General features: G+C 48.9%; 1 protein-coding gene across 1 annotated transcript in view; it reads right to left on the reverse strand.

Moving 5' to 3' along the window:
* LOC125723264 (protein FAM13A-like) overlaps positions 1–17,919 on the reverse strand; it is a 21,079-nt gene extending 3,160 nt beyond the window's left edge. Inside the window, exons 1-10 of the mRNA XM_048999705.1 lie at positions 17,689–17,919; positions 14,311–14,503; positions 13,093–13,302; positions 11,146–11,323; positions 9,848–9,998; positions 9,320–9,415; positions 9,049–9,132; positions 5,326–5,517; positions 3,751–3,785; positions 3,168–3,388 (exon numbers count right to left, since the gene is read on the reverse strand). Of these exons, the coding sequence (XP_048855662.1) occupies positions 3,168–3,388; positions 3,751–3,785; positions 5,326–5,517; positions 9,049–9,132; positions 9,320–9,415; positions 9,848–9,998; positions 11,146–11,323; positions 13,093–13,302; positions 14,311–14,503; positions 17,689–17,715 (1,387 nt within the window). The 5' untranslated portion in view covers positions 17,716–17,919. The remainder of the gene's footprint in view (positions 1–3,167; positions 3,389–3,750; positions 3,786–5,325; positions 5,518–9,048; positions 9,133–9,319; positions 9,416–9,847; positions 9,999–11,145; positions 11,324–13,092; positions 13,303–14,310; positions 14,504–17,688) is intronic.
* Positions 17,920–18,644: the final 725 nt, after the last annotated feature.

Below are 18,644 nucleotides of genomic sequence, written 5' to 3' on the forward strand. Positions count from 1 at the left end.
ATCATCCTGCAGCCAAAGCAGACATCGTAGCCGTATTCGGGCGATGCGGCCGTGAAGCCCCCCCCCCCCAGCTGTAATCATAGACCTGACCCCAGGCCACATCTGAGAAAGCTCTGTGCCCCGAGTTCCCGCCCCTTGAGCAGTAAGGCCATGAGTTACTCGGCACGCTACGTCCGGATGATTCCCCTCCCAGTAAACATGGCAAAGCCTTTCACCCACCGGGCTCCCAGTGGGCTGAGGTCACCATCTGGAACGGTCCGTCTACACAGTCGACTAAACCCAGCGTCCATCATAAATCGTGACTCGCCCCATAACTATCATATTATCTAATTTGTGCCTAACGCCGAGTGAAAAATAGCCTCACGGAAGCTACTAGAAAGACCAAACAACAGCTGCAAATGAAACAGCCGTGTCACAGACGGTCGCCGATAGCGGACGACCCCCCCCGAACACCCACACCACCGGCGACTCGCGCTCTGTAGACAAACTCGGAGCAAGGGTCACTGGAATCCAAGGCAGGCAAATTTGTCTCTATTTATGGAGGAGGGAGCGAGGAATGAGGCAAGCCCGACGTCCAGCAGTCACGCCTGGATGGCTGCCCCTGCCAATGCCTGCCCACAGGCCCAACGCCAACACACGGTTCACGTGGTGGATCGCCTGAGGAGCAAACCAGGCGACATGCGGCCAGGACCCCACTGAGCAAACACCGAAACATGCAGCAGGCCGTGAGAACTTTAACCCTGTGTCACGGCGCTCCATGAAGCAGGGTTCAACCGGTTCATGCAGGAAAATCAAAAGCAAGGTAGGTAATGGCGCAGGATACTGTTATAAATTTAGGAGATTGTTGTCTGTCCTGAACTCTAGGCCGAAATCCCAGAGGGGAACTTCTGTTGTACCTTTGAGACAGCTACATTAAAAGGAGTGAATGAGAGCGCAGGGCTGCTGGTCTCTGCCTGCAACTGCATCTGCTAGGCTGAAACTAGTAGGATCACAGTACAGACATGGGGGGGGGGTGGTGCAACACGCCCCAACCCCTGGGGCATCGTTAAGACAGGAAGCGATAGCCCCATAAAACAAAATCAGCCATTTGTAAACAGGCCACAACACAAGGTCACTGGACAGAAACCAGTTTCCCATTGGCCACACTTACTGACCAATGAGAGGGGGCGCCGGATGTTCCTGCTCCTACCCAGCGCCGCGCCCCCCCCCCTTTCCAAAACGCCACACACCAAACACCCACCCGGTCCCTATTACTAGATTTTTGCGGGCACTCTCTCTGGTTCCCACCTCCCAAACTCCTCACATTTTTTCCATTTCGGTTTTGACCGGAGAGCAGGGAGCGATAAGGACAATCGGACCGGGGCTCACCTCACGTAGAAAGGAGACATGGGCCTCTCATCTTTCATGGAAACTAGAGGGGGGTGGAGGGAAGAAAAATAAAACCTTTTCATTTATGCAGTATATCAGGCCCCCACCCGTTTTTCAAGGCTTGAATAACATCCACGCATGTGGGGGGGGGGGGGGGGGGCATTGTGTGGAGAACAATAGTGACCCGTTGCCACGGTACCAGAGCCCGCTCGGCCTGCCACTGGTAAATTATCTTAACCATCGCAACCCGGAACGGTAAACCTACAGCAGCACAGGATGAATTATGCAAGAACGAGAGAGCGGTTAGATGGCCCGATTACTTAACTTTTCACGTGCTGACAACCCCTTCAGACACCCCCCCCCCCCCGATTTCCTGCTACACTCTGTCGCGGACGTACGGAGCTGTGGAGAAACCCAGAGGCTTTGTCGCGGGCACTTTGGCAAACACTGAATCTGGGAACGAGCACAGCCACGTTTGGGTACACTGACCTACAGCATCCGCCCAAACTTTCCTTGGTTTTCCCACCTCCAGGGAAAGATGACCTGCGGACTGTGTGCCGGGAGTTGGGTGAGCTTGCCTTACAAAAGGAACTATTTGCATATTTAAAAAGATAAATAAGCCACCAAACCAGATCCACACAATGTTAGTTTAGCCAATTTCTGCGTTTTGACTCTTAGTTGAAAGTCTGCAGATAAATTCCTTAATGTCCACAAGCAAATTATAAGACCAACCCCACCCCAACGTACCCCCCCCCACCCCCCCCCCCCCCCCCCCCACCGCAGGCCTCAACTCAAAGCCTAACAGTTGATTTCAAATGGAAAAACACCAGTCCCAAATGAATTTGTGGTCAAGAGGTTTGTGAATGAATGATTATCTTGGCACCATGCTGGTTACAGTACGTGCAGCAAGCGCATGCAGCCCAAGCCTGTGGGGGGGCGGGGGGGGGGGGGGTGGGATAATCAAACAAAAAAAACCCCAAATAACCAGCGTGAGCCACATGGCTACAAAGGCCCCTGATCTGCTCTCCCAGTAACAACTGGGCCGAAGGTCGGCCTCCTTACAACACCAAAGTAATCACATAAACCCTCCTTGTCCAGAGGAACCCTATCCCCCCCCCCCCCCCCCACCACACCACACTTACACACACACACACACACACACCTCTCTCATCTGCAGAATTCCAGGATTACAGATTAGGGAATGAAGTTCTCCAAGACGCAGAGTCACGTGGTCTGGTGGGAGCGTTGAAGGAATGCGCGCAGTCACGGATTGCGTAACTGAAATCCTGCTTACCTGCCACCACGCCGAGACGACAACATGCCGTTTATTCAGAAGAACTTGGCGGGGGGGGGGGGGGGGGGGGGGGGCGGGGTGGGATGAAAAAGTATAGCTTCCGACCGGCCCTGAGGCAGCGATCCGCTGCGTTTTTGGGAAGAATGCAGATCCAGATAAATATATATTTACACATATTTCTGACAGCACCCTAAGGTAACTACTGCTACATAAACTTGTGCCTTTTAATATTTTCATAATATGCAGCACTGGTTGAAAGAGCAGTTTTGTGGTACGTGTCCAGTGACAAAGTTATTTTATATTGCATCTTGAATTGTTTTATTAAAGATGGATTTTTCACCCTAGACTGAGGCACACTAACAGCCAACACCCCAGGGGATCGGGTTCGAATGACACTGCTCTCCCTGGAGGGTACAGCACGACACTCGGCGGGACCACTGGCGTTTCCCGTAAGGGGCTGTAACTCTGAAACAGGACAGATTAAAAGCTGCCGGGTGTCGCTCACCACTGGTGGTCATTCTGGGCTCACAAGCCACCCCAGCTAGCCCTGGTTCCGCCGATATGAGCGAGCGGGACGGCAGGTCCCTTCTGGCCGGGGGTACGCATGTGTGCTCGTCGCATTCTATATCCCCGAAACGAGTCCACTCCCCTGCGATCACAGTGCAGTAACAAAACCAGATCCTCGCTCCACTGGCTCCCTGTTCCCCCTTCTGGCCAACCACAGAACTGCAACAGGTGACAGAAAGCTTAGCCCAAATAACGGGGTGGGGGGGGGTATTATCCGATTACAGCCAAATGCTTTTTTTCCCTCCTTCCCAGGCACTTGTTATTAATACATATGATCCTACTGTTCGTAACCCTGGTTTCCGACGTAAAGCATCACTGTCCCCCCAGGGTGGAAACATGTTGTCCGAAGAGGCCAACCATCACACCACAACGTAAAGTTCCTCAGCATGGGGAATTTCCACGGACCTTCTGCCGGCCGGGGTGGGGGCTCAGAACAAGGCAGTACAAAAACACGTTACACCGTAACACCGAACGTCTAGTCAGTACGCCACACTCACGACCTTCACGGGGTACCGCACTACCATGCAGCGCTGAGTAAGGTAAGGGGCTTGCTGTTCTGCGGCACAGATACAAGACCACAGTGAAATCACAGAGCAGTCACATTTAAATGGCTTATAAGATCGATATATCAAGTTAAATCCAGTCACACAACTATGGAAATGAGTTGTATACAAGGAAAGGCATTACAGTACATTAGACCAAAAGACACTTCAACTCTGCCCACATTAAACAAGAATAATTTACATTATACAGCATAAAGCAACACACCTTCTACTAAAACTCTACACGTGTTTAAACATCAGACATGAGGCGTAAAATAAAACTGGTGCTAGTCTGCGACAGGACACATGGCATGGGGAGTGACAGCAGGGCCGGTCAGGCCCAGGGACGGGTGTCGAAAAACTGGGTTAGAAGGGCCCCCGCACCAGCCAATCAGGGGACACAGACACGCCCCCCCACCCCCAACGGCCGTGCCAACTATTTAGCAGAAGTGCAGTGGGACCACATAAATTTGGACACCCAACATGACACAGGGCAGGTGCAAAACTTCGCAGGATGTTCGGACCCCGTTAACGTGGCCCAGAGGGGACCCCAGGTTTATTGGGACCCCCCAGGGCAGACGGATTGCATAGACATAAGGAGGCCTCTGTAGGCTTGGACCCTTCCCTTCTCGGCTGGACAGGAACGGTGCAGAGAGCTTTCGTGAAATATAACCAATAACACAGAATTGAATATAACAAGGTCAAGTTCAGGTGGCTAATGACACAAGAGTGATATATAAACTGGAAAAGGCACAAATTAAACCTGCGCGATCATGCAAGTACGATCCGGAACCTCTATTGCCGACCGCATTTGGGATTAGGGACGGCTCATCGCTCTGGGAAGACGTCTTACTACACTAGATGAGTATCATTATGTTTAACCGGGCAATTTCTCATTAACCATGAGTGAACGCGACGCTGAACACGAGGTATGTGCGGTCTGGGGCTGGCGGCGTCTCCTCGGCCATCGGGAGCATGTGTGCCGGGAGCCAAAGAGCTGCCGTCCTGCCGAGAGATGTACTCCACCAAGATTGTTTGGGTTATTAAAGAAGTAGAAAGCAGCTGTTAAGCTGATAAAGCGTTCCCACAGCTGTAAAAGGTGATTAAGTGTTCTCAGGTGTGGTACAAGCATAACAAACCACGGGCTCGGTTCCAGATTCAGCCTCTAACTGCATTACACAGTTTCTATATACCATCTCAAACAACCTTTACCCTTGTTTTGTAAACCCCCATAAACCTAAACATCTACAGTCATTAATACTCGACATATCACTCTTATCAACAACACAATAAAATATATCAACACAAATACGGTTAGGGAATTACATGCTCTTCCTATAAGCTGATCGAGCATCCTCCCATCTGATGGACTTGCCCACAATTCAGAATATTCAGACCCCCCCCCCCCCCCCCCCCCCAAATTCTGGCCCCGTCTCATTGAGGATCCCCGGTCTAAGACGGGTTTGGAAACCCCTGAACCAAAAGACTAAAACAAATCTGTTATCCAGGAAGGAAGATTGCAGATCACTGTGGTCAAAGTGGGTTTATGTCCACGATGACGACTGGCGGCTCCATGGGAACCACAAACCTGCTGAAAGAGTCCGCACTGCCGGCGGTGACGTCGCTGTTTGACAACTCCGTGTCCCGGGTCTGGACGGGGGGCAGAGGCCGGATCTGTGGGAGACCACTGGAGAGGTCCGGCTGGGGCACGGTCCAGGTCCTTCCGTCGCTGCTCATCTTCTTCACCTGGGGGAGGAAGTTCAGGAAAGATTCATGCCTGACACAAGATACCATTTCCCAGACAAGCGAACAGATCCGCAAACAGCCCAACCCAACGCGACGCGTTCAGAGGATTTTGACCAAGGTACGCGATATCGCACACTTCGAGGAAACAATCTGCTCGCCATACGGTGGGGGTCCAACCCAAGTCTCACAGTACCTTCCAGAAAACAGGCTGCGACTGTGGTGTGTGACGGTCTGTAGAGTAACAGAAAAAACGGATCTTTATAACCACCACGTCGACATCCACCTTCATTTTGATCGGCGAGTCTTTTCTTGCCATTTTTGTGGTGTCCGCAGAGCAGAACATCTGAAACGAGCCGCTCAACTACAGTCCATTTCAAGGGATAAAGTCTGACACCAGGGGTGGCTGCAGTGAACAGTGTCCCTCATCCTAACAGCCCCCTGATGAAGGTCACGAAAGGCCCTGTCAAAAGACGTCAATGGGATGAAGCCGACTCAGCTAATGACACCGGAGGGCTGTTAATTAGGCCAACGGAGAAATCAGTACGAACCCCATTTAGGCCCATTTGCTGGGCAAACTCCACTGACAGGGAAAAAGGTCCAGAGCAATAAAATAAAAAATTTAAATCCCAAAGCAGCACTAAATAAAACCCAAAGCGACTTACAGTAGAGGGAAGGGTTACAACTTAAGTGCACTCCATGGGATTTGAACCCATGACCCTCTGAGCAGTTACTCTACTTGTTGAGCTACAGGAATAGGTGAAGATGGTAAAGGTTAGTTTGAAGCAGGAAAGCCACCAAAGAGATTTTACCCAGAAAAAAAACAGCAATTACTAGAAAGAGAAAAGGCAGAGTGTGTGTGTGTATAATTATATATATATTATATAAAATAATCAGCATAAATATTCAGTCACCCTGTACAGAGTCACAGTGACACACAACACACACATGCCCGTAAATTACCATTTTATGTGATTTTCTGAGAGCGCTGCTAAATTGTTTGGACATGCACCTTCTAGAACACCAAGGCGAGGTGTGCACCTTCTAGAACACCAGAGACCTTCTAAAAGGCGAGTGCACCTTCACTGCGGCTTCATAAAACACGTCCCCGGCTATCGAACGTAAACACGCCGACTTCGAGTCGATACGGTTGCCATGAGAACAGGACGTTCGCTTTCATCATCCGTTTCCAGAACAAATATGGAAGACAAATAAGTGGGGGGGGGGGCGCACTTTTCGGCAAGGCGGACTGGCATGGGGCTGCCTTGCTGCCTTTCCAGAAGGCTGCTTTTCGGTAGAGTTTAAAAGTTCAACGCAAAACCAAAACAGGAATGTGACGTTCGTTCGTCAGCCTTGGCTGTCACCTCCTCCCCTGACAGCAGTAAATCTTCAGCGATCTACTCAGACGGAAGGTCATCTGACCAGATTCCACTCCATGAAGGACCCACTGACTGGCTGTATCTAAGCCAGTGACCACGATTATCAGCTTCAAAACACGCCAGCTCTGCTGTTCACCGAGCCTGTTCCACACTGACACCAAAGCCTCTACATTAGAACAGGAAGAGATGCCTTCTACAATCACATTTATACCACTAGCAGAACTCCCCAGGATCGATTTAATGATCTTTCCGCAATTCCCGTCAAAAGGAGAGTCGGAGAAGCACGTAGCTGCACGAGCCACCTGTGTGGAACTCCATCTTAACTCACGTCCCACCACAAGAACTGGCCAACAGGTAGCTCATGTCAGTTCCTCATCCACTCTGCATACAGCTGTGGAAAAAAAGAGACTGCAACTGAATTTTTTCAATTTATGGGTGTGTGTCAGTAAATATATATTTTTTGCAAACTGCAGTCTGGCTCTTCCCTGTTTCTCATTGATGAAGGCCTGCTTCCTTGCTTGCTTCCTTGCTTTATGGGACTTCAGTCCTGCTTCTAGGAGCCTGACACACACTGTCCTAACAGTGCACTTCACACCTGCACTTAATGTCTCCCATTCCTTCTGAAGGTCACTTGATGTCATCCTGCGATTCATGAGAAACTGTCAGATAAGTTAACGGTGAAGTCACTTCCGCCCCCTATCTGGCTGGTTTCTGGTCGTTCCCAGAGTCTCCTGCTTCACCTTATGCTTGTTTGCTGCTGTCTTAGTAACTGTGAACATGGGAGCAACCTGCAGCTCTTGCCAGCAGAACCACGATTAAACCAGGATATAAAAATGCAGATTTGTTTAAAAATATAGAGCGTCTGTTAATTTTTTCCATGGCTGTGGACAGAAGGGACACACAAGCCAGATAAAAAAAAATAAATACCTGTTCTCATCCAAATCATCCTCTGCTACCTCAGATCACCGGTCGTAACCTTGGAAGAACACTGCGGTCCAGACTTATCACCACGAGTTAACATATTTCAACACGACCTTCGGTATAGAGATTCAACAGACACACCCAGCAGCGCTCACACATTCATCAATACAACACAAGACCACTCCCTGCTTTGACTATAAACGGTCAAAGCCTGAAAACATCACACAGAGAAACACTGTATTTCAACGAGAAACACGATTGGTGCCGTGTCAGCAGTCGTCTGTTGATCAGACCGATGGGGAAAGGGGACAGTGCAGAGTATGAAATCTGGTCAAAATGTCAAGGTCACACCTGGATGAGAAAATGCTAATATAAAACTGTCACTTCTCATAAAACCAAAGCAAAATATTTTATTTTATGCACACAGACGTGGGATGCTTGCTCAATTCTGTAAACCTGCCGCAAATTTATTCGTTTCATAACAGAAGTCCATCCATTGACAAGCAATGTTTAGCATATCTGCAAACGTTTTCTTTTTATTTATTTTCATGGTTTTTTGACTGACTGACTGTTCTGTTCTTGCCTTTTATCTATTAATTGTAGTTGTAGTCATTGGCCCCCAAAGGGAAACTAAACACTGATGTTTGGTGTTTTATGTTACTGCAAAGGTGTTACTAATTAAAAAGCACCCAGAGAAACTGCATGTCAATGAACTTGTAACTCAGAATAGCTCATTCAGAACTATAATTTGGGTTTCAGCTTATTACTACTTGAAATGAATGTTTTACTTAAAATTTAGGGTTGTCGTTAAAGTGATATAATTATGTGTTTACAAAAAATATCTATATTAAACCAATAAATCTGCAACACTTTTCACTGAATTAATCACACACCCACGGGTCTTGAGTTAAGAACATCTGACTTATGACAAACTCATGGATCACCATAAAGTCTAATATATTGAACATTAGGCATAAATACACACTGCCATACTGCTCCAAAACTCCAAGCACTCGGGTCATGATGCTTGTCCGCCTTGTGGGACAGGCTCCAAACAGCACCCCCCCCCCCTCACCAGATTAGCAGCTGGGAGGGGGGATTATGTAATACAGGATCCCCACACCATTAACGGCAGACAGGCTTGAAGCAGCCGAGGTTCCATCTGCTCTGATCTTCTGCCGAAATCCACGCGGTTGGTGTAAACATGACATGTTGGTGGTAAGGGGGGGGTTACCTTCTTCTTCCTGGGGGGAGACGCGCCGCTTTCGCCAGTCAGCTCCCTCGGCGAATCACTGTCTGACAAACTGCTCTGCACACCCTGAAAGTGAGGGGTTTGCAATAAGAGAGGGAAGTCGCAGTGGGCACTGTCTACCTGCAGCAATAGGGGTCTTGCCCAGTGGCGACATCACGCCTCCGACCACAGCACTGGAAGCAAGACACGTCGTATTAACCCGCTGAACCACATAAGGAAACACAGGAAAACAGGGCGAGCTGTCAGAGCCCACCTTCTTCCGAGGGGCCGGGATCGGCACGTCCTTAGCAGGCTGGCGGGACGGGATATCGTCTGGGAGTGGGCTTTCCGGGACCTCCTGGGGGAGGGGCTGAAACAGGTACAGGTTTGGTGCTACCTGACTCAGTGATTTCCCATGCTCCCCCGCCCCCACCAAGCTGCACGGAAAGCCAGTCACCTCAATTACCCGATTAGCCAATGCTGTCAAAAATCAACACTCAACAGAATGAGGATATTGCAAGGCTGGGTGCCCATCCAAGGACACACCTAGAGCCTACATCGGGGGGGGCACCTCCCGAAACAACGCCGACACATTCTGCTCGGAATAAGCCCCCTCCCGGCAGAGGTACGAGGTAACACTACCCCATCTGTAAACTCATCTCCCAGGAACATGGTAATTAGTCACACTGCACCGCTCACAGCCTTGGAGGAAAGGCATGTTTCGGCAATAAAATTAATCAAATGAGTAACCCTGCATCGTCACGTCCATCAGCTGAGCATTGGGGGGTAATCGCACGCCCACCTTAACCTTGATGACTGCAGAAAGCCCCCCGGCAGGGTCTTTGGGGCTCATGACGTCACTCTCAAAGACGTTCTGGTGGCCCTGGATCAGAAGGGCCATGATTTTGTTGCAGACGGTCTGGTCCTTCATTCCATCGAAGCCTGGAGGGACGCTGGGGGCGCGAGTAGGAAAAGAAATGGCATCAGGGTATGTTTTGAAATTTGAAGGATGGGGGGGGGGGGGGCAAAGATTACAAAGATAAAAATAGGCCCAAATTTTGCTAATTCCTGTCTGGCATGTGACACTTCCAGATTTAACCCCCCCTCCAAGCAAGTACAAATGCAGACAGCCAGCAAGGCTAATTATATGTCCCCCCCCCCCCCCCAGTTGGGTACATAAGGTACATCACATAGTGCTACATCATCTTGTCTGTACAGATCACATTCTGGCCACTTGGCCCTCATGACCCAGCTTATCAGGGCCCACAAGTCAGTGCCTCCGAGGGGGGGGGGGGGGGGGACGTGCTCAGATTCGGCCGACTTCTGCACCGAGTAGCGTGAAGTGAATGGTGACGACAGGGACCAGAACCCACCTGGGGCCCGGTTTTCTCTCAGAGTGAGAGCAGACAGTGTCAAAGCGAAAAGTGCAAGATGTTCATCAAAGGATCAGACAACCTGGATTCGAAGCAGAAACGCCGTGATCATGACCGCAGTGTCCTAACCTGCTGAGGCAAACAAATTTATGTTTATCCTGCCTTCTAATAAAGGCTCTACAGCGAAAGGGAAGGACAGGTTCCGTTCTTAGCAGGTATTATGAGTGTTGACAAAACATAATTGATTCAAAACCCTCATCCATCCAACTTGTAACTGCTTATCCTGACCCGTCTGAGGCAGCAGAAAGCAGAGGGACACCTTGGACAGGCAAGGTTTTCAGAGGGAAAACAGACACAATCAAACACTACAGCCAATTCATGGACGACAGGGATTTGAAGACTTCCATTGGATGGAAGCTGCCGTTTCGGTACTGGCTGCACAACAGCCCCACCTGCTGGCCAAGCCCTCAATTTAAAAAAAAAAGGATTGAAAAAGAAACAAATCCTCACATTTCGCATTTGCATTAATCAGAGGCCGATGCCAAGATCCACAATGAGCGAGAGAGGAGGCTCTGTGTGTGTGGGCTGGGGGGGGCGGCTTCCAGAAAAGCGTACTCTAGCACCGACAGTGCAGAATATTCTGATGATTCTAGCTTCATGGCTTAATCAAGGGTCCGACAACGAGGTGCCCTCCGGCAAACGCAGCATGGCTACCCTGGGAACTCACTGGAAGACGTTGGGCCCGAAGACGGTGGCCAGGTTGAGGGCCGTCATGCGGTTCTGCTCATGGTGCTCGGCCACCTGGGCCAGGAAGAGGCACAGGTACCTCAGCAGGCTGTAGTGGACCCCGGGCAGCTGGTGGAGGCGGAGTCGGAGGGCGTGGCCAAACTGCTCCTCGCCGCACTCTGCGGGTCACAGATACGCAGCTTTATAAACGAGAAACGAGTGCATGTGCGTAACACAACATCGGCCGTAGGAGCCCCAAAGGCAGAGTTCATTTATTTTTTTATTGAATTGTGTTTAACATTCTTGCACGTAAATTGTTTTCTTTATTGATCGATTTTGTGTGTTTGGTATGTATTTATAAACTGAGTGGTATCCATTTAAGAATGCAAGCAGACTGCGCTCATGCGCTTCTGCGTTATATAGGGTAAAAAATGTAGTTATTAAATGGCTTTTGATGTAAATGTCAACCGGAACACTCACACGGTTTTCTGAAGTGATTATACTCACAGGAGTGGAATTCGGGGTTTGGCCCATTCTGGAATGCTGTCATTTATTTTAATCCAAATCAGGAGATGGAGATGGAGTTAGGGTTGGGGAACAAAACTGGAACTGAATTTAAATTTTAGGGACATTTAAACTACAATTTTTCCAACTCCAGTTTCATTCCCTGATTTGGATTGGAATTGATGCATGCATTCCAGAATGGCCCCAATCCTGCTGGAAATATTGAATTATTTTCTGCAAGGACACAGTCTGAATGTCAAAATTAAGCCATTTTGTTTAAAAAGGAATCAGCGTAGGAAAAATGTTTGCCCTTTTACTTGAGCACAAGCACAAGCTGACAGCAGCGACATGTATGGGTTAAGAACGTTGCGGAGTTTACGTCGGCCCAAGTTCATGCAGACGAAACAAAACAGTCATCACAAGCAGAATGAAAACAAAACAATCTATTCACATTTCAAAACAGGCCGGTATGTCTGTTATCACTGCGAAGGCCACAGGACATGTGAACTCCAACCCCAACAACAGTGCAACGAGTGCCAACAAGGAACAAGCAAGACATAAACAAGCCGCCACGCGGCTGCAGTGACCTTCCCGCACAGCAACATCGCCGCGCCGCCCAACGCTCTACATCCCGCTAAGCGAGGGACATGTTAACCCACCATCAACAAAGATCTTTTCATTTAACCTCCAGGTAAGTAGTTTACTGTAACCACCCCCCCCCACCCATCCCTGAAAGTCAAAACCTGTGATGCAAGGTCAGGGTCATTTAAGCCCAGTTTCTAATGCTGGGAAGTAGCAAACAAACATGACATTCCCCACACATGTAGTGTCTTTTGACATTTTATATTTCTATATACCTAGTATAATGCGTGACATTTTCCCTATTTACACAGCAGCTGGTGAATCTGCCAGAACAGGCATTTCACTGTTGTTGTGCTGCATGTGACTAATAAAAATTTTGAACTTTGATATACAGGTGATATGTGACACTGGGGGGGGGGGGGGGGGGGGGCACAGGTTGACAAACAGAAGGATATGCAGGCAGTTCTCAGCTGACACCAAGTACGAATCCATTCCACAAACCCTTAGCCGAGTCAAATTTTACACAAGTCAGATTCCAGACGCCTTATAGCACAAAATGCATAAGCCAAAAATATATTAATACTACATACTAAAGAACACGTTAAAAACAAAAAAGATAAAAAGGGGATTTTTGCATGTCCATTATATTAGCACTTCCATGAACTACGCGACTTGGATAAGCCCGAATTTAAATATGTTGGCTTTACATAAACTGAGAGCTTCCTGAACTGATGAAAGCCACCCACGTGACCTACAGTGCAGTGCTCTAAACGCACAGCAGGGGGCAGTGTGAACACACCAACCAGACCTCCGAAGCCTCACTCCCACCTCACGCAAACCCTGGCGCCACCTTCAGGCTCACCCCGGTACAGCTGCAGGAGCTCCGCCTGGATGCCGCTGGTGACGACGCCCCCTGGCAGCTCCCTCAGGAACTGCTTCAGCAGGCTGGCCACCGTGCACGCGTCTGCCTCCTGGAGGAGGTCCACCTCCTCCCCACTCTCCATCCGCTGCCGGAGGCACTCCACCATCCGCACATTCCCGTTGACCCGGAACAGACCCTCCTGCTGCAGAGCTGGGGGTCGGCAGACAAGATCAACCACTCACAAAAAACCTTATGTTATAAGTAAATACCATGAGTTACATGCTTAAAAGCTCTACACTGCCATCAAGTGGCCAAAGAGTTCAAAGATGGACAATAAACTAAAGCAACAGCTACCTTTATCAAAAGTAAATACATTGAGCAATAAAGATCTTAAAAAGCCCAACACTGCCATCTAGTGGCCAAATATCAACCTGCAGCCGATCTGCTGCACGGCTGGTGTTTTTCCTGTACAGAAGCTCCTTTACAGACGATGGCGTTACATTCCGACAAACCCAATCCAAGTTTAAAGTATTGGGAGTCAAATATGAATACGAGATGATATTTGGGCGTTTGGTAGATAACGAGTTTTGGAAAATTTACTTAAACGGGAAAAACAAAAACAGTATGATACATTGCTAAATACTGCGTGAGGCATTCACACTTGCGATCGCTGCAGACACCAGAAGCGCGGCTGCGGTAAACACTGCGTTGAAGGCTGCGGTGACCGCCTAGCATCAGCAGAAAGTTTCATACGGCGAATCGCTAGCCCGGGAACAGATGAAAATTCAAAGTCCGAAGACTACTGACTGTGCGTCGCTGTCGCACCAAGTCGAGCCGTCGTAAAGCGAGGAGCGACTGTACAGAGAAATATGACCTTCAGGAACTATTGTCATCAGGAAGGCTAGCGGCACTGTAACATCACAGACACCTTCAGCACGAAGAACCTACCCACCCAAATGGACAGACCCTGCAAAGACACTGCATGTGGAAACGTTCTCCGTTTTGGATCATTTTTTTGTGGATTTAAGTTTTATCACCATCATCAACTTGGGAAAATTAGGGAGAATCTGAAATTGATTCTCCTGCCTTGGCAGAACATTAGCACACTGACAAATCCATTTTTCAGCAACCATGGCAACCAGCGAAACCTAAAAATTCAGTGTTACGAAAGGGAAGTGACACGCTGGGGTGCGGAGGACGTGTCTGGCCGTTACTGACCGTGCTCCCGGAGGAACTCCACCATGCTGCTGAGGACCAGGGGCACGCCGCCAGCCCCCAGGCCCGGCTCTCTGAGTTCCAGCAAGGGCACGCCGAACAGCCTTCTCCCTGCACCGGAGGGCCTCTGCTTCAACATGGGCAGCTGCACCATCTTCTTCACATCCTCCCTGATCTGCACGGCCGCCCTGTTGTGCTTCCAGAAGCACAGGAGAGGCGCACAGTCAACCACGGGGACCGTCGCCATCGGCCCGGTGGCCCATCTGGCAAACCGGACCCAAGGGGCAACCCACTTATAAACTTTCAGGCAATTTCCCTGGACGCCCGCAGTGGAACACAGAGTTCTGGAAGTCAGGAAGGGGAGGAGCCTGCCCCACACCACCGTAACTAACACAGACTCCGGTTACCTGGTGCTCGTATCTAGGGGCGTGTCTTTAAGGCCTTGAATAAGAAAGCACACATGGCAGTGGGATATCACAGCACGAATGTGGCCGAGGGCCTTAAAGCGGCACAGGTGTCCTCATGCGAATTTTTTCACTGTCTGCACCTACGGTGGCCCCTGAAGAGAGATTAATGACAACGGTCACACATTTCATAACAGAACGATTTTATCCATCATGATTTATTCATCTTTGCAGCGATGACACAGTGACATTGCTGCCCTGCTGTTCTAAACGTGGGTCCCAACCGATTCTGACAGCCGACTCGGATTCCCGTTCAGAAGTGGCAGAGAGACAATGCCGGCAATGAGCAGGACGGCTCTCCTGCCCTGATGAAGGGGACAGCTGGGTTTCCTCCTCTCACCATCCCAGGAACAAGATACTTCATAGAAACATGTTATTCATGCGCTTAAGCAGAACATTCATCATCACAGGCCTTGACTAGTTTAACAGCCAGTCAGCCATCCATCCATCCATACCTGCCTGTCCTATTCAGAGTTGCGAGGGTCCAGAGCTTATCCCCAAAAGTACGGGTGCATGGCAAGGAACAACCCAGGATGGGGCCCCCAACCCATCGCAGGACACCAATCACACATACGGACAATCTGGCAGCTCCAACTCACCTCAGCATGTTTTTGGATGGGCGGGGGGCAGAGAAACTGGACGATACTCCACAACGACACAGGGAGGGAAACGAAACTCCAGATGCAGTGACTTGAACCCTGGCCCGGCAGGCGCAAAGTGCCAGTGCTAACCACTGCGCCACTGCACCACCCCTGCCAGCTTAATAAATGAGTTCTGACAGTCATATAAAGCCCCCTAATGAGGGGAAATCGAGAGCGACGGGCCACAGCCAAGCAGTGAGGACGAACCCGAGTGAAACTCCTCGCCCAATGACTTGGCCGGTGTCACACGTCCTCGCGCTCAGGACACATCACCGAGGGTTGGGGAGGGACGGTGACATCATGGGAAGAAGCATGCATATACATTTCCACGGTGGGGGTCACGCCCTGCACAGGGCGCCAAGCTGGGACAAGACAAACCCCGACCGTCCCTCCCAGACTCCCCCCCGGGGGTCCATCAGAAGCTTGTCTTTACAAACTACCCTTGCAGCAGAGTGACTAAGCACCGCTACTGTGGTTCCATAAAACAGAGAATCACCAGAATACCAAGACAAGTCAACTTCATTTTAAGATACATAATTCTTTCTGTATCCGATTTTTATATAGATTTTAAATAAAGACGCACATGCACACCAACGTCTACACCAACGTCGTTTTATATTTTTCTGTATAGGAGTCTAAATATTTGCTGACACTGTAATGTTTATTTATTAATACTGCTGGTGCTATTATCAATATTTACATTTGAGAGACGCTTTTTTCCGAGAATCGTACGAGTGAGACAGGTACACCACAGCTATTACCAGCAAGTGTATTGTTAAACGTTGGACTTTGCACACAGCGAATGTTTAATGTTCTCCGCACCTGAATGTTCTGTTATAACAACAGAGCCACGCATGAAGACTATTTCGTTGGCAGGGCTGCTTAAAAAAACAACAGATAAAAAGAAACCCACCTTGTCCCAATTAATCTAAAAGCGGGTTTTTGTGCTCATGGGGCGTGTGGGATTAGCGGTACTGCGGGAGGATGTCGGAGTGTGTTAAGATGGTCTGAGCCCCCACTGCAATGTCAAGCGCTGTGCAGACAGATGCCCCCTCAATCTGTCCACTTAGCCATCCCCCCCCCCGGGCGGCGTCGCTTGTTCTCGATGACACCTCTTCACATAGATAGCGTGAAGGGGCGGCCGTGCTTAAAACCACTTACTCGCCGACAAACCATCAATCACTCGGACATCGCCCCAATAAACTATCCCCGTTTAATAAAGCGGCTGACAAAAAAAAAAAAAAAGTTTGCCGGGGGGGGGGGGGACACGCGCAGTCATAGGGAGAATGCGGCTCGTCTGCTTCATGTTCCGACTTGTTTGCTCCCCCGTGGTGGGGGGTCCGGACATCAACCAGCGGAGGTGCCCAGGATGCGGCATGAAGCGCAGTCTGCGACAATAACGTACGCAAAGTGCGCAAGCAGCGCCGGACCCCTCAGTACACAACTGCTAAGCATATAACTTACAGAGCAAAAACATTCCCAAGGCCGACATTAATATGGCAAAGGGATGTCTGCATATTTTACTGATTAATCTGCAAACGTACAGTATGGGACTCATCTGTTCTCATTTGTAATAATCCGTTTTTTATTGGTTTATTCTGTATGGGAGTGAAGAAAGCGTACATCCCTCTTGTCCTTATACTGCTGATTGAAGTGCTAATGAAGTGCTATTTATGTCTAGCATTAAATATCCCGCCCTAGGCGCCGTAGCAACAGGTCTACAAAACACTCCCTGCTTTAAGGATGGCAACGCCAATTTCACTTAGGCTTCCTCCGTTAAATTTACTCGAACTTTCCAAGACTTAAGAAAAAGCTAACTTTAGAAGGGAAAACGCATAAAGAGCGACTTCGTAACGGCTCGACATTTTTTCCGAATTTGTCTACAGGAAGTTTTGATCAGCACAAATATTCCATAAATGGATACTTTTGTTAAATGTCTGTTTTCCCCCGTTTCAACAAAATACTGTAACGGACCCACATAAACCTTTGGTGACCGTGATATAGTTGATAAACTGTTTTAACTTCACACAATACTAAGATGATTTCAAAAAATGGACCAAATGGCCTAGTAAACATCTAAAATGAGGCTGAAACATGTCTGAAGTAGTGTTTTTAGTTTTAGTTTTGTGTTTGATGGGGGGGGAGCGCCCCAATGCAGCCGCAGAAAAGCGGAAACGAGCGTGACCACACGTATTCAGCATGCAAAGGGAGACACCTCGGCACATGCACCATAAAGCCGCTAAATCACAGCCAGTAAACCGCCTGCCGCTACTCACACAGATAGTCAGCGCTCCGGCCCCCATGCTTCCAGGACGAAGCCGCAGAAAAGGGATGCAGTAGCCGCTAAACGCGCTCACAGCAGCGCTTCACCTTCCAGGCCATTGACGGGAAGATATCTCAGGCTGGGAAGGCAATAAATGCAACATCCGAAACTTCAGGGCCGCCCCAAAGGCGTCGGGAGCGGAGGAAGCCGCCGAAGACACCGTCACGGATTACCGACTCCTCCGGGCTGAAATCCGAGCCCTGAGCTCCTATTGGCTGCTGTACCGGGTCATGTGACGCTCTGGATGAAACTTTCGAAGCGGGATTTGACGCGTAAAATGTGGAGGAATGGTCATTGTGTACTATTGTCCTAAACACTGTTTAAATTTCAATGTACAACTTTTCTGTGCAACGTATAATAATGCATTGTGTGTATCACTGAATATTCATTATGTGTTGCTTTATCATTTCATATGACGTGTATATTTGTCCTTGATAAATTATCTTTATCTCCATTTGTTCTATTATTGCCGCCGTGACCATTATATACTAATCTGGTATTTATTATGTATTCTAACAAACCTTTTATGTGAAACTCTGCTAATTCAAAATAAGACTGTTTACATTTACATTATATTACCGTTGTTCGTGTATTTCTTTCCATTTGTCCTATCAGTCTGTGCGCTTTATGCATTTATGAAGCATCCGAAGAATGCTATTTCGCGTCATTGCATGGAGCGTACTGAAACTGGTTAGTGCGACAATAAAGTCCCACTTGACGTCTGTCGCAACGGTAAATGTGAGATATTTAATACTACTTCAGTTCAGTCATTCCCAAACACATTTTAACTACTGTACCATGCAGCATATTTTACAAAAGGAAAGCACGACCCGAAGAACAATAAAAACTACTAAAATCGACGATACAAAGGCAGATATGGCTTGGAACTACTGATTAAGTTGAAGTATT

The sequence above is a fragment of the Brienomyrus brachyistius genome, unplaced genomic scaffold (genome assembly GCF_023856365.1).
Source record: "Brienomyrus brachyistius isolate T26 unplaced genomic scaffold, BBRACH_0.4 scaffold47, whole genome shotgun sequence".
Taxonomy (NCBI): Eukaryota; Metazoa; Chordata; class Actinopteri; order Osteoglossiformes; family Mormyridae; genus Brienomyrus; species Brienomyrus brachyistius.